This window comes from Mytilus californianus, unplaced genomic scaffold (assembly GCF_021869535.1).
Source record: "Mytilus californianus isolate M0D057914Y unplaced genomic scaffold, xbMytCali1.0.p SCAF_1, whole genome shotgun sequence".
NCBI classification, from domain to species: Eukaryota; Metazoa; Mollusca; class Bivalvia; order Mytilida; family Mytilidae; genus Mytilus; species Mytilus californianus.
In genome coordinates this window covers 96,125,201-96,142,527 of record NW_026262581.1, presented here as the reverse complement: position 1 = coordinate 96,142,527, position 17,327 = coordinate 96,125,201, and the positions used below count along the sequence as shown (strand labels likewise).

Sequence of the window (17,327 nt, the reverse complement as noted above, 5' to 3'; positions counted from 1 at the left end):
ATTTCTTTCGGATAAATACATTCAGCATGTTTGATAATCTCAGGATTGGCAACCGTACGTACACTCATCAAGCTATCTGATATTATTGTTAAACTGTCCATTAAATTGTCAGATTTTCAAAAAAATTTACATTACAGAAAGTTTTCTATGAAAGAATATCCATAACAGTTAGGAAACAGATCGACCATTATAGGTGCACATTTGGTACCCATTGGAATTCTGATAAGTTGACGGTATGCAGTCAAAAATATTTTTAAACGAGCGAAACTTAAAGCCCTGATCGTGTACGTTCATATTCTGGAACAATGATTTTTTTTTCACGAGAATGACCGTGAGGGAATCCGAAGATTTCCAAGTTATGCTATCCACAGTTGATTTATTATAATCTAATTATGTATTCAAAACTGATTTAAAACATATACATGTATACGCTTGTGCAAAGTTGTCGTTTCATGCAAGTAATCATCGATAAAATATTCACAGACTAATTGTACGCCTGAATGTGTTATTTCATACAAAAAATATTCTTGATACTTGTGGTTATAGTAATATCTGGTTACTGTACAAACTGACTTTAGCACAAAATGACTAAATGATAGTTTAAAGCAAAAGTTATTTGACCAATTTCAACAGAACTGGCTTTCAGATATATGTAATTCGTCAAAAGGTTTATGATACAGATTATATAAGGATAAGTTTGAATTCGAAAAAATATTTAGATATATTACCAGATAGTGATAGAGTTATATTTTGTAGATTTAGAACTGGTAATCATAGATTACCAATTGAAACTAATAAATGGGTAGGTTTAGATATACAAAAAAGATATTGTAATTTATGTCAATGTCAAGAATTAGGTGACGAATTTCACTTTCTTTTGAATTGTAGATCTCTAGACGACTCAAGAAAACTCAGTGTTTTTTTAATAAATTTTATTGTAACAGAGTAAATGTAATTCAATTTTGTAAATTATTACAAACAACACATAGAAATAGATTAAAAAATATATGTAAATTTACACAGGTTATAAATTCACTAGCAGGTTAGCCTTTGTCTGCTTAGTATCTGTTATTCTATTATAATAACTAAATGATCTTGTAAAGTAATTGTAACATTCATAAACTGAGTTTAACTGTGCGTACTGGTGGCCTTCGGCTGTTGTCTGCTCTATGGTCGGGTTGTTGTCTCTTTGACACATTCCCCATTTCCATTCTCAATTTTAATTTTATTATCTTGTCATGTGCACAATTTATTTTGTATACTATGTATTATTATTTCATTCTATGGACCAATGTGTATACAGTAGAATGGAATTGTCTGTCTGTCTGTCTAGATATATGTATGCAATAATTTCATTTTTAAACAAATCTTTATTTTAGAATTATTGTTTCAATAAAAGTTTCAGTGGGCACCCATTTCTGTTTTAAAATCAATTCGTAATGTAAATCTAGTTTTAAAAAAGAATTTGAATGAAATTGTATAATGACTCAAACGTTTGTACTACTAATATATTAACATCAAAATTATACCATTGAGGTACTGTACGGCATCATGTCCATACACTTTTACACGCATTAGCTTTAGTATGTAGAAACATTGACTTTCAAATAAATGCTGGCATAGACGGTAGATATATTTTAGTTTAATTATGCTTTGTGATTATAGCTTCATTGTTGGACCGAGGTACAATTTTATGTCAAATCCTCAGCAAAATTATTTTTATGATTTCTTATCATGTATCCGCTGAATTGAGACTTAAAGAAACTTAATTTATTATTTTCCACCTCACTTTCCCCAAAATAAATGTCCCATACCAAATATCTCATTTGGAATAACATATACCCACTGCGTGACATTGGCAAATATAATCCTCCGTAGCTCCATATCGTTTGCTTTCAACGTTTTTTATGGGATAATTTTTGTTACTATCAATGCTAAATCCTATGGCAAATGCGTACTCACATTATCCGCTTAGACATAGAATGAGCATGGAAAAATATTCAGTAAATTTGGCATAGTATAAACCCTACAAACAGAAGCTCTAACGAACTTTTTGTCGAATTTCATAACGAATACCAAACAAATAAAACAACAGAATAAATTCACATATAAAACGGCATACAACTGAATACAGCCATGCAGCAACCTGGGACATAATATATGTCATATAGGTAACTCATGTAAGTATAGTATTCCCATCAACAACCACAAATTACAGATTTCTAAACGTTGAAGCTTATATAAAAATGTGTGGCAACCGCCTCGATCTGCGGACAATTGTATTTATTATACTTCATGTCAAAATGCCAGACTTTGATTGGTTTGATACGGGGGAGACAATTTACTCTATTACCCTTCACGGAGACGCTTGATCAAATGTGCGCTTTATTGAATACGGATGGTTGTTATGTACAAGACGTCATAGTGTATTTCTTTTAATTTGAAACTCAATAGACAGTAATATTTAGTTATTTATATAGTGACACACGACTACATGCCAACAGCGGTAATAATAAACGGTAAAAAAAGGCATTAGATCATATCAGAGACATTGTATTATATATGTCTCTGATCATATTAAGCTAAATTTTGGACGGTTGGTAAGAAATATGAAATAAAATTAATAAACAATTAAATAAAATGAGTTGTAGAACTGACTTGGGACTAATAGATAAAGGGACATGCAACTAAATTAATCAAGTTTTCAATTTCATTATCCCGCAAAGTTTACCTGTAAATGGCTGTTTTTGGGGGCATACATGTATGAGATCAAAATTTGAAAAATACAAAACAAACAAAACTTGGGAAGCATATAGAAAACAAAGAAATATGGTAACAAAATTAAAAAGAAAATCTGTGAATATTTATTTTCAAGAAAGATGTGCTGGAGGACAAAAATCATAACACTTTTATAATACAGTTAAACCATTTCTCTCTAAAAAGTCTACCTGCATCCGACAAAATATTGTACGAATGGAAGAAAATAAAATTTTAAACAACACTAAAGACGTTTGTGACAACTTTAATACTTATTTTGTTAATGTTGCCAACGACATAAGCAAAGGTACTATTTTTGAAGAAAAACACACCCTAGTATTTTGAAAATTAAAGCTAACATACAACATGATAAACTTTTTGATTTTAAACCTATACATGTTGACACTGTAGACAACTGGTGAAAAAAAATCAACATAAAAAAAGCTACATGAGTAGATCAGATATCATCTAAGCTATTACGAGCTGGGAGCACCAATACTTAACAAACATATAACAACACTTATAAATAATACTATAGAATCAAGTGAATTTCCAAACAGGCTTAAAGAAGCTCACGTCGTACCACTAAACAAAAAGAACGATCCACTTGATAAAAAGAACTACAGACCTGCGAGCATTTTTACCTACAATTTCAAAAGTATATGAAATGGTTATGTCTGACCAGTTAACTGAATTTTTTTTAAATATATTTCATGTTTTTTTTATGTGCATTTAGAAAAGGTCATGGATGTCAGACATTTTTACTGAGACTCCTTGAAGATTGGAAAATAGCTCTGGATAAAAATATGTATGTGGCAGCAATACTTATGGATCTTTCGAAAGCTTTTGACCGTCTACCACATGACATTCTTTTAAGTAAATTATCTGCCTATGGTCTTTCTTCAAAATCAGTGAAATTACTTCAAAAATGTCTTACAGATCGTAGGCAACAAATCAAACTTCAGGGACTACTCAGCAGTTGGGCTGAAATCCAGAAAGGGGCCTCTATTATTTAATATTTTTATAAATGACTTATTCTTTTTTATTGAACATGGAACCCTTTACAATTATGCTGACGATAATACTCTGTCATATGCTGACAACGATTTTGAAAAGTTATTATGTACACTTGAAAGAGAAAGTGCTGTTTTAATTGATTGGTTTAGATTTAATTGTATGCAGGCAAATCCTGATAAATTCCAAGCCATTGCAGTTGGAAATAAAACATTTGCAAAGGAGCCTGTTTTTAGTATACAGTCAGCTAAAATATCGTGTGATGAGATTGTCAAACTTTTAGGTATTGATATTGATTATCAACTAAATGTTAATTACCACATTAAAAATATTTGTCGTAAAGCATCTCAACAACTGAAGGTTTTAAAGCGCATTGGTTGCTATCTTACTGAATTAAATAGATTGACCATTTTTCACACATTTATTCTATCTAATTTTTTAATGTTTGTCCTTTGGCATGGCATTTTTGCAACAAAAATAATACCACTAAATTAGAAAAAAATCAAGAAAGGGCTTTACGATTTATATATGAAGACTATGTAAGTTCGTATGATGAATTACTTGTACAAGCAAAGTTTCATCACTGAAAATTAGACGTATGCGTAACATGGCTATTGAATGTTTTAAAATTTTATATATTAAGCATCACCACCGTGTTTATATGATTTATTTTAGTAGTTGTATTAAAAGATTGTACATTTAATTTTAGATATTCTAATATTGTAGATATACCTACTAGGGTTCGAACATCAACCTATGGTAAGAACTCTTTTAAATATAAAGCTGCTGTTTTATGGAATGATCTACATGATTTTAGAAAAATTGCTAATTTCAGTCAGTATAAAAATATTTTAAAGTCATGGAATAGAAATGACTGAAAGTGCACAGTTTGTGAAGATTATTAATTAATATATTATGTTCAAATTTTACCATTTAGATCATATCCTATTTTTAATATTTTATGTTATGCATTTTACCGGCTTTCTAATCATGCTTAGTTTACATTTTATATGATGCTTTTAGCTTTTACACCTAGTATGCTTTTTAGCTTTAATACCGTATGCTTTTTAGCTTTAATACATAGCTTATCATGCTTATAATCTGCTTATTACCACCATGTTTATAGTGCTTCATTTTGTGTTATGTAACTTATTGCATGCGTATTATGTATTGTATTGTTATGTCCGTTGTATGTCGGTTAAAGCTTATGTTATGTCCTTATTTGTATACTATGCCGACTCTAAATACAAAGCTTATTTATTTATTATTATTCGTATATCTCTGTTCAAACATTGGTTTACATTTTTTCAAAGTCCTCAGTCTAAGATTGCCAATTGATATTGATAAAAAGTATATGACATTGAAGATGAATGATTGTGCGGTGCTGAGAGCTTTTTTTTAATTTCCATAATTTCCGATTATTTAGTTGTTGTTCTGGTGACCAAAGTTAGAGAATATTTCATTTTCAAAGCAATTTTTCGCTGTATTAGTCCCAGAGCTGACTAACACTTTGAATTAACTACTTTGCTGTATATAATTGTTCACCGACTTAATAAAACAATAAAACATTTTTTTATATATATTTCATGCTTTTACGAACAGTCATGATCATAGCTTGTGACCCTGACTGGCTGGCTGCGTAAAACAACCAGGACCGGATAACTATTTTTCCACCACGGAGAAAGATTTTGAGATTTAGACTAAAATATCCAATTATCCAATGAAATTCCTCGATACATCTGAAACTTCTGTCTCTATTTTCGCTTTGTACTTTCGAATTATCGAAAATGAAGATATTGACATGGAATATTAATGGAATAAGGGCAGCTAAAAGAAATTTGAAAGACCTTTTTGATTCCTTAGACACGGATATAATATGTTTACAAGAAACAAAAGTCACCCGTTAGTGTCCTATCGATGTACATGTTTATTTGATATTGGCTCATTATTTATATAAAATATATAGTATACACCACAACATTTTATATTATGAGTACAGACATACTGGTTCACCTAAAAAAATCAATATGCGCACCAAATCCATGGCAGTATAATCAGTTCGTTCATTGTAGCCATTATCTGGCAGAAGCAGAAGTTTAAAGCAGGAACTATACATATTTTCGAACATCCTGGCACTTATTTTTCTAGGAGGTGATATTCTCAGGGTTTTACCTCAAACTCAGTTACTCTATGGGAATTCACCATTTTTATCTGCAATCTAAAACAAAATGGTAAAAGATATCACAAAGATATTTTAAAGTCATATCAAATATGATCAGGAGAATTGCAAAATCAATCTCAAATTAAATTTTAGTGATTCAACAAAAAATAAATTGATTTTTAAATTTGTATCATTATAAGTAAGTAAAGTAAGTAAATTATTTATTATAGTGACATGTGTAAATATGTACAGATTATAAACATACAATATATTATAAATATTAATATTAATACACCCGGCCCAATGGACCTATAAGTCACCTCAAATGAATTTAAATAATTATAAAACAATTTTATCACGTTCTTCAAAATAACAAATTATTCATGAAATTATCTTTTTGTTGACGAATGTTAATTTTAAAAAATATAAAGATATTAAGCTATTTGTAAACAGAATTTCGTCTTTTGAAATATGCCTGTACGATGTATTTGGCTAGTTTTCGAGTATGACTTATATTTAAAAAAATAAGCTTTTCATTATTGTCCATAGATATAAAGGAAGTATTATATATGGTAAAACCAGTTGATTTCTCCCTAGCTTCAACTCCAATATTTAAGTAGATAAACACAATCTAATTATCTGATTGGTCAATCTTCAGCTGTGATGCAAGCATGAAATTAGGTATAGATAAATATATTCTAAATAGATATAAGCAGATGTGGTATGAGTGCCAATGAGACAACTCTCCATCCAAGTCACAAATTGTAAGAGTAAACCATTATAGGTCAAAGTACAGCATTCAACACACAGCCTTGGCTCACACCGAACAGCAAGCTATAAAGGGCCCCAAAAATGACTAGTGTAAAACTATTCAAACAGGAAAACCAACGGTCTAATCTATATAAAAAACGAGAAAAGAGAAACACTTATGAACCACATCAACAGATGACAACCACTGAACATCAGGTTCCTGACTTAGGACAGGTGCAAACAAATGCAGCAGGTTTAAACGTTTTAATAGGCGCCAACCTTCACCCTAACCTGAAACAATAGTGTAACATCACAACATAGAAAGACACCATAAAACTGTATGCATAGTTTCAGAAAATTATTAGCTTATCTTGATTTTGAGATTCCTTTTTTTCGATCCCTCAAAAGGTGTACCAAGTTTCTATCCCCAAATCCTAAAAGATCCATGTACAAGCTAATAACTTCTTAACTATTTTTTCTCCACTAATATCATTTTATACTTTTTATTCACCTACTACTCTTTGTATCAAAAACCAAAGCTTTACTGACCAACATACTGTGGATTCATTATTATTTGTTTGGTACTCATTTCTGTGGATTTAGTGGGGATAAGTAAAGCTTTTTCAGTGTTCAGCAAAATATGAATTACCAGACTTCTGGAATTACCTATAGGCTTATACAATGTTGTATGCAGAATTTGTCAAAACCACAAAGAAAATCTATGAAAATACAATGTTTACCCAATCCATGAGAATTGGCATCCAATGAAAATAAATGATAAAATTGAGAATGGAAATGGGGAATGTGTCAATGAGACAACAACCCGACCATAGAACAGACAACAGCAGAAGGTCACCTACAGGTCTTCAATGCAGCGAGAAATTCCCGCACCCGGAGGCGTCCTTCAGCTGGCCCCTAAACAAATATATATACTAGTTCAGTGATAATGAACGCCATACTAAACTCCAAATTGTACACAAGAAACTAAAATTTTAAATAATACAAGACTGACAAAGGCTAGAGGCTCCTGACTTGGGACAGGCGCAAAAATGTGGCGGGGTTAAACATGTTTATGAGATCTCAACCCTCCCCCTATACCTCTAGCCAATGTAGAAAAGTAAACGCATAACAATACGCACATTAAAATTCAGTTCAAGAGAAGTCCGAGTCTGATGTCAGAAGATGTAACCAAAGAAAATAAACAAAATGACAATAATACATAAATAACAACAGACTACTAGCAGTTAACTGACATGCCAGCTCCAGACTTCAATTAAACTGATTGAAAGATTATGTCTTCATCATATGAATATCAGGCACAATCCTTCCCGTTAGGGGTTTAGTATCATACCATCATAACATATATGAGAAGAACATAACCCGTGTCATGCCAACAACTGGTTTTTAAATAAATGTGTTTAGTGCCGATGCAAAATCTTGCATTTTTACTAGGGGTTTAGTATCATACCATCATAACATATATGAGAAGAACATAACCCGTGTCATGCCAACAACTGGTTTTTAAATAAATGTGTTTAGTGCCGATGCAAAATCTTGCATTTTTACTAGAAATTAGTGAATCTTTTTTTAAATTATAAACATAGTTACAATTTATTCAAGTGCAGAAAGGTCATCTTAAACAACATAATGGCAACTGGTCCATAGGTAAAAATGCATAACATATCTAAATACATGTATACATTGTAAAGAATACAATTATAAGATGTTATGACAATAGACATGTTTAACTCTGTCAAATTCTTTATGTGCCTGTCCCAAGTCAGGATCCTGTAGTTCAGTGGTTGTCATTGAATCATGTCTCGTATTTATTTTTCGTAAATTGTTTTGTTATGAATTAGGCCGTTAGTTTTCTGTATTGAATTGTTTCACATTTTTCATGTCTTGGCCTTTTATAAATGTAGCTGACAATACAGTATGGGTTTTTCTTATTGTTGAAGGCCGTATGGTTGCCTATAATTGCTTACATCAACCTCATTTGAACTTTGGTGGATAGTTGTCTCATTGGCAATCATACCACGTCTCGTTATTTTTATATTAGAGTTAATATACAAACAATGCAAGTTGCAACCGTTGATCTTTTGTCTCTGTGCAGAATTGTCCTTAGTTATTTTATTACAACTCAGGTTATGAAACCATATTTGTATTTTTCAAGTCAAAGCTCTTGCTTCTTTTTAATTTTCACCAGAAAATTATTCTCCAAGCTCACAGAGACTAAGCTGTAGACCTCTAGTTCTTTTAATCTTTGCTTTTGCATGATGACAGTATGGGTGAACTTATAACCTGGAAAGACAGGTCAACACAACTTTCTGAATCTATGACCTATATTTAAAGGCATCCATTTCTCATTTTAAAGGTTTTATTTCTTTAAGATTTTATTTGTATTTAACCAGTACTTGGTAAAATTGCTTTTTAGAAAAATACATAGAAACAAGATGGAATATGTTATTGCACATAACTCTTTATTTTTTACCAGCACAAGCACAATTATGTAATTCTTAAATTGAACTATTTAGCAAGTATAAAGTTGGATTAATAGGTATGAATTACTGTAAATTCAGAAATCATTGGGATGTTTTTATTAATGCGAAAAATGTGACAGTATCTGGTTCACAATAATAAAAACTTGCATACATAATTTCAGTAGTGGTTTTCCTTCACAAAATTTCTGCAATCACATTAATAAGATCTTGCATTTTTACTAGAAATTAGTGATTTACAATAATAAATGCATGCATTAATTTCTGAATTTACAGTATTCATATAAATAAATATTAAAAGTTAAGTTGAACTATTTTGCAGGTGATCAGTTAGATGAACCAACAGCCATTGTTGATGGGTATAATTCATATTTCAGTTTTTCTAGAAAGAGAAGTGGATACTCAGGTGAGAAGCTGTAGTACACTCAACAATCTGGAGATAAAAAACATTCCTTGGAGTTACTCATAGGTAAACAAGTTGATTTTGGATGATTCACTTTGCACAAAATAGAAACGCTGCGGTGATCTTGTGGTAGAGTGATTGACTCGAGTGCAGGAGATTGTGGGTTCGATCTCTGGCTGGATCAAAGACATGACAATTGGTATTTGCTGGTTTTCCGCCAAGCTCACAGCGTTTGGAATAAGATCAAAGAGTGTCAAAGACTAGTCAGCTCTGAGTCAGAATAATTTGTCCAGATGCAGAGGCAAATTAACATTATAACATTAATATTGTAAAACGCTAGACGGTCAGAAGTGCATACACTATCATCAACATGATAATATATACCATCGACTGCAGCCATATTTTTATATTCCTTTAAATTTCCATTAATGTTTTCTAGGTGTTGCTACATTCTGCAGGGACTCAGCTACACCTTTTAAGTCAGAGGAAGGCTTGCATTCATCTTTATCAATGAAAAATGAAAACGTTGTTGGTTGTTATGGCAAGATTCAAGATTTTACAGAAGATGAGCTGGAATCACTTGATGCAGAAGGAAGAACCATCATAACTCAGCACAAAATAAGGTTAGTATACAGTCTTTTATGTCATGTAAACCTAACTTTTTACTTTAATGAAATGAACATTTTTTACTCAAGTTGACCTTATTATCCCCCTCACAACGTGATGCGGGGGACATAGAAATACTGGGTGTCTGTCCGTCCGTCCGTCCATCTGTCCATTCTTGTTAGCCCTCTCATGTGTACAATTCTTGTCAGACTTTTATGAAACTTATATCATAGGTTTATATCAGCTATGTCTTTGACGAATTCGAAAATCAGTGCCAAACAATTATTTTTGAAAGAGTTATGCCCCTTAGAAACATTAATTATATGGAAAATTGCCTTATGAGTACTCTCATGTGTACAATTCTAGCCAGAATTTTATGGAACTTAAATGATAAGTTTATATCAGCAATGTCTTTGATGAGTACGAAAATCGGTGCCGATCAATAATTTTTAAAAAAGTTATGCCCTTTGGAAATATCAATTATATGGAAAAATGCCTTATGAGCACCCTAGTGTGTACAATTCATGCCAGATTTTTACAATGTAGGTTTATATCAGCAATGTCTTTGACGAGTTCAAAAATCAGTGCCGATTAATTATTTTTAAAAGAGTTATGCCCTTGGAAATATTGATTATATGGAAAATTGCTTTGCTTCATGTGTTCAATTCTTGCCAGAATTTTATGAAACTTATATCAAAGGTTTATATGACAATTTCGCAAATAAGTTCTGATCAAAGATTTGTAAAGAGTTATGCCCCTTGGAAATATTGATCATAATGGAAATCACATTGCATTTGCTCTAAAGCCTTCATATCTCTAAGATATTAATAAAAAGATTTAAACAACAAAAGAAAGTGCAAAAGCGAGACATAGCAATCCTACATTCCGTCGTCGGTGTTTTCGTCGGCAGGGTCCACAAATATTCACTCTGTGGTTAAAGTTTTTGAAATTTTAATAACTTTCTTGAACTATCCTGGATTTCTACCAAACTTGGACAGAAGCTTGTTTATGACCATAAGATAGTATCCAGAAGTAAATTTTGTAAAAAAAAAAAATCCAGTTTATCTGTATTTTACTTATAAATGGACTTAGTTTTCCGCCAGTTAACATTACATTCACTCTGTGGTTAAAGTTTTAAAAATTTTAATAACTTTCTTAAACTATCCTGAATTTGTACCAAACTAGGACAGAAGCTTGTTTATGATCAAAAATTAGTATCTAGAAGCAAATTTTGTAAAAATTTATTTCCTGTTTTTCCATATATTACTTCTAAATGGACTTAGTTTTTCTTCCAGTTAACATTACATACAGTCTGCAGTTAAAGTTTTTAAAACATTTATTAGATTCATAAACCATTCTGGATTTTTACCAAACTTGACAGAAGCTTCTTACAATCAAAATATAGTATTTATAGGAAAATATTTAATAATTATTTCCCCATTTTTGTTGAGCCTGCGACTTTTGTCAATGTAAAAATTATCTTCTTTATCATTTGTTCATTCAATAAATTTATGTTGCAACTCTTTTATAATCTATAGATTTGATTGCATACTGTATTCATTTTTTACAAGCATAACTTTTTTCATACATTTCAAATGTTTTATTTCATCAACTGTAAACCTATTATGTGCATTCCCCTATCACACTGAAAACATAGACAACAGCAAAAGTAGGCAAGACTCTGGGTTCCACGGAACCCTTACAAATTTTTTAGTTATTGCCCTTGTACCTTGGATAGATAAAATATGTGCAACGCAGGGGACATTGGAACTCTCTTCTTTTATTTTAAACTGATTCAGTTTTTAATGCAGTTAAATAAAATAAAATGAGCTAAACTGTCTTGTTGGTCTCATGGTAATGAGCTTGCCTTGAGTAGGGAGGTCATATGAGCCTATCCATGACTAGCTTAAAATTATGCGTCTGAACATTTATACAAGCTGACTGCTACATTATTTGCTAGCACCTTAAAACAATTCAACTCTAAAAGGTTGGTCTAGTACAAATAGGTACATGTATACCAATAGCTCATCAACATTTTTGTTGTCTTGTATTTGCATGTTATATATTTGCTGCTGGATCCTTGAAGCCTTCAATCAGTAAACCTAAATGACATCAGCTTTGCCTAAAGTGACCTGTTTGGCCTAAATTTAAACTCAGACAACCTGACTTACCTAAGTTTTTTGTAAGTTGACCTGGAAGACATTAGTTTTTGATTCTTGTTTGTTGTAGCTCATCTCATGATAACACAAGTTTGCTATGAGTGATCTATACAAAATGTTTATACACTTTTAGGCTCCATGAATGATTGGATTTCTTTTTTTATTTACATAAGCTGTACCGAAGTTATGGCACCTTGTTCGTTCAAAACTTGACTTATTAACATTTCTGACAAAACTAACTCAATATAAAAATAACGAGATGTGGCATAACTGCCAATGAATCAAATGTCCTCTAAAAAAACAAAGAAGGAAGATGTAAGCAAATGTTGAAGTTTTAACTATTCATTACAAAATGTTCTTACATTGTCGTTACCAATGAAAACAAACACCCTATTGATGTTCACATTCTCTCCTTCTTTGTCATTCTGGTAACAGAATTGTTTATAAAAATTGAGTGTTTTGTTACATTTGATACTATAGCTCAGATTTGCATGTTTCAGAAAGAAGAGTGGAGATGAAGGAGATCTCGCCATTATTAATGTCTACTGTCCACGTGTTGACCCTGAGAGAGAAGATCGCCAAGTTTATCAGCTTAGATTTTATGCACTACTCCAGATGAGAGCAGAAGCCCTTCTTAATAGTGGAAGGTACAATATCTTTTTAGTTCATCACTTTGGAATTATATTGGAAAGAGGACATGATTGATAAGAGCATTGTTCTGCTTAGTTTTTCATTGAAATCTGTACTTCTTATGTACCTAAGGTTTTCATTTACCATATATTTATATTAAACTTGAGATAAAAAAACATATGAATAAATAAATTACTGTAGTTAAGGAGCCACAATACTTTACATCATGGAAAAAGTACATTTTATTGTTTATATGAATTATATGTAGGTTGAGGTTCAAATGGTTATCAGACTTACAAATATAAAGCAAATGCAGTCAAGATAATAATTTACCACAAAAGTCAAAATGAACAACTCCTCTGTTATAAATATAGCTTGGTTCTTGATTGTGTTGGATATTTCCTATGCATAAATATGTGTCAAACTTTGCAATTTGTTGCCATTTTTTGAGAAAAAGTCAGCTTATGCCATTTTGCAACCCTTATCTTAGTGTGTTTTATCCTACTAGACAATTCTATAAAAAAATTTGCCACATTAAGATCCATAAATTTTGTGCAAAATTAATATGATGTTGTGATACATGTGATTTAAAAATTAGACAAAATATGAACATTTCGGATCTACAGGACAATCAAAATTAAATAAAATTAAGCTTGGCATAACTTATGCCAGGGGTAGAAATAAAATGTGATGTCAATCTGATCAAGTTGGCAGATTCCATTTGAAATTTAAAAATAGTTTGCCTTTTAAATAACATGGATTAGAAAATTGGTGGAATTGAAGTTGATATACATGTGCAGATTTGTTACAGACACTGAAGCATCTCTGTAAAATAAAAAATCTTTTTTATAAACCACAGGAGTGGTGATGTAAACTAGATTTAATGAAATGTATAGCATTCCTTACAAGTCTGATATCTGAGGATGTCACTGACCATCAATTACTCCAAGGACAAAATATGTTAGAAAAAGCGGATATGGGGGTGTATGTCATGATCAATATGACCCCAAATGACATGAAACAATTGTACTAGTAAACATAGTCTTTAACACTAGATACTTATTATAGTCTATCCCATATGTAATTAAGCTTTAAACCAGCCAAAGTGTAGATAACCAGTTTATGGTTACATAAGTACCCTGGTAGGTTAAGTAATTTTATTTGAGAAATCTTTGTTGTTGCATATACCCCGGTAGGTACATTAATGATCTGTTTGGACATATTATTGTTAGATATTTCTTTAGAATAAATCTCGAGAAAAGGATTGATGTTCAAAATTGTCTGTCTGCTTCTGTTTAGTTTATAGAAAAAAGGTTTTTGAAATTATAACTGCAAAATTTGTTTTACCGGTTTAAAAAAAAGGCAAGTATAGACAGTCTTAAAGTTGCACCTTTTGCTATATCAATATTGCATTTCCATGTTTGATGCCAAAAAGAGGCTGATTTGAAACAGTTAATGGGAACTTAAAGAAAAACATTATTAAATTGGAAACTTCTGATCAGTACAGTTGTACCTAATAATGGCTTTTCAGAAAAGAACCTTGTAAACATAAACATATATTTTCTTTCTTCTTTCAGCCATGTTATAGTTTTAGGAGATATAAATACAACTCACAAAGAAATAGACCACTGTGATCCAGATGATGAGGTAGGAATTTGTTTAGTTTAAGTAATGTCATTTCTATGAAAATATACATGTGTGTATTTATGTGTATGTAAGGCATCTTATGCTTCATTTGGTGAAGGAAAAACGCATTAATATATGATTGGCATACATTTCTTAATATCATTCAAAACCAGCATTTAAGGTTGATAGAAAGGTTTAATTATCCCATGACTTGGCTGTTGTACAAAAGTGAAAAGTAGGAAATTATAGCAGTATTATACAAAATATTGGTCACTCTGACCTGTATTGCACACAATTATTGTTTCATATCACAGTATGTTTTTGCACTGAAGTAAAATTTTAACACAATGAATTTTTACATATTATATATGTTTAATGATTATCCAGTCAATTGTAGATTAGCAATTTTGTTTTTTTGTTTTGTTAGACCTTATTAATAATAATATTTATAAATTCTTTTATTCTAGTGTTTCATTAGAAAGCCAAGTAGAATATGGTTGAATCAGTTTCTTTGGGACCAGGACAAAGATCCAGAAATTCAGGACTTTCGCACCATAGAAGGATTCCAAGCTGTTACAAGTACTGCAAAAGGTGGTTGTTTTTCTGATACACTTAGATATTTATATCCAGACAAAAAAGAAGCTTACACAAACTGGTGCTCCCTAACAGGAGCTAGAGCTACAAACTATGGGAGGCGGTTAGATTACATATTTACTGATATTGGCTTAGTATGTGATTCTAAAGATTGTGTTGTTATGCCAGAAGTAGAAGGATCTGATCACTGTCCATGTAAAGCTGTTTTTCATGGAAATTTTATTCCATCTGTAAAATGCCCATCGTTGTGTTCAAAATCTATGCCAGAGTTTTTAGGCAAGCAGCAGAAACTCTCATCCTTTTTTGTAAAACGTTCTGACAGCCAACCATCATCAATTAAGGAATCTGAAGAAGAGGATGGGTTTTCAAGCTCACAGGAAGAAAAACAAAAATATATATCTAACAACAAAAGCAGTTTTAAGCGAGAAAATTCTATTGCTAGTAAGTTACCATCTGCTAAAAGACAGAAGAATGATCAGGGCAGCCTATCAAAACAAGCTAGTTTAAAAAATTTCTTCTCCATTCCAAAGTCAAATGTTCATACTAATGACAGAAGCAGTGGTAAGGATACTTCACAAGAGAAAAAGCCTGAAGAATTCTCAAAGGGGGAAATAAATCCTAAAATGGCCAATGACAATACTACAAAAACAGAAACAAAGACTGTGACAAGTGGTTCATCAGCTCAGGCATGGAAACAGTTGCTTAAAGGTCCTCCTACTGCACCTCTGTGTAAAGGACACAAAGAACCCTGTGTATTGAGGACAGTGAAGAAGGATGGCCCAAACAAAGGGAAACAATTCTTTGTATGCAACAGACCAGAGGGTCATAGTAGTAACCCTGAAGCTAGATGTGATGTGTTTATATGGGTGGATAAAATGAAAAATGACAGTAAAACAAAAAAATAAGATTTTTTATATGAAGAATGAGATTGCTTATTTTTAGCCTTTGTTTAGAGACAGAATTTAGCATTTTTGGTTAACTTTGCCAAATGTTCAGTTATTTCAGTATTAAAAGTATGATGATAAGAAGGATCAAAACTGAAAATAATGAACTGAAGCTGAATAAAGAATATCTATTGACAGTGTTTGCCAAATATTTTTGATGATATAATTAAATTTAAGATGACAGAGTTTATTGATTGTATTCATATTAAATGAAAAATGTTTGCTTCAAATGTTTTATTCCCATAAATACAAGTTGCCAATATAGCATAGGTAAGATAACACAAGACCATTTGGGCATTTTACAAGATTGTATTTTTTCTTCCAGAACATGATGTATGAAATATACTTGGAAATACAGTGGCCAATAATAGAGTGAAGGAAGGCATTATTTCTATATAAGTAGATTAAGAACTTAAAGGTTGCTGTCAGTTACTGCAAGCATGTTTGTATTATTTATGAATAAAAGAAGATGTTGGGTATACGTCAATGAGACAGCAACCCAAAGACAAAAAAAATAAAGACATCTAGAGGGCAACATACAGTCTTCAACAACAAACGGCTTCCTTGGTCACATATTGGCATGCTCACTTCAAGTGCGGGAGGTAGTAGGATTCATCCCCAAGCTGGTCAAACAAAAAATTTTAAAATTGGTATTTGCTACCTCTCCCCCAAGCGTGAAGCATTTAATAGTAAAAGCAAAGACTGCTTGACCTAAGATATTATTATGTGTCTTCCTGCAGACTGTTACCATGTGAATGAGCAAGTTAAAAATCCTGCTGAGCGTGTTTTTCTAGTACAAAGCATGGTATATATTCATATCACATTAACATGTTATGGTCCTGAATATGCATTTAATTTGCCACTGGACATTAAACAGCTATCCATCACTAATATCAACGATCAACAACAAACAGGCATTTATACAATGTATGAAACTTTAAATCGTCAATAAAATTTGCAAATGAATTATGGTAAACAGAAACAGTCAAAGTTCTTCTGTCAACACCCAATTCTCATAATAACAAAAAACAAAGATATGATATTCAACAATCTACTGACAAGTGTTCCTGACTTGGACAGGCACATAAACATGTGGCAGTGTTAATATTCTTTTCACTTCAACCACCAGTGCTTTGGTTGTCTAAAGTACAGATATTATATAGTTAAATGCATTTTCTAATCAAC

General features: G+C 31.6%; 1 protein-coding gene and 1 long non-coding RNA gene across 4 annotated transcripts in view; both read left to right on the top strand.

The window, feature by feature from the left end:
- Positions 1-17,327, top strand: part of LOC127710846 (uncharacterized) — a 116,441-nt gene that overhangs the window by 55,596 nt on the left and 43,518 nt on the right. The window lies entirely within an intron of this gene.
- On the top strand, positions 5,515-16,365 carry LOC127710460 (DNA-(apurinic or apyrimidinic site) endonuclease 2-like). 3 transcript variants are annotated; one of them, XM_052216325.1, is made up of 6 exons: positions 5,515-5,673; positions 9,503-9,586; positions 10,023-10,206; positions 12,849-12,995; positions 14,556-14,625; positions 15,072-16,365. In XM_052216325.1, the coding sequence occupies exons 1-6, from the start codon at positions 5,559-5,561 to the stop codon at positions 16,101-16,103; spliced, it is 1,632 nt and encodes a 543-aa protein (XP_052072285.1). In that variant the 5' UTR covers positions 5,515-5,558; the 3' UTR covers positions 16,104-16,365. The 3 variants fall into 3 exon arrangements, with proteins under 3 accessions (XP_052072285.1, XP_052072295.1, XP_052072301.1); XM_052216335.1 differs by having other exon boundaries at positions 5,515-5,690; XM_052216341.1 differs by lacking the exon at positions 5,515-5,673 and having other exon boundaries at positions 9,573-9,649.

Bases quoted from the DNA above. Each gene is read 5' to 3' on its own strand.
- LOC127710460 (XM_052216325.1), top strand. From the start codon at position 5,559: ATGAAGATATTGACATGGAATATTAATGGAATAAGGGCAGCTAAAAGA. The intron at 9,587-10,022 runs GTGAGAAGCTGT...AATGTTTTCTAG, and splicing joins AAAGAGAAGTGGATACTCAG to GTGTTGCTACATTCTGCAGG. The intron at 14,626-15,071 runs GTAGGAATTTGT...CTTTTATTCTAG, and splicing joins ACTGTGATCCAGATGATGAG to TGTTTCATTAGAAAGCCAAG.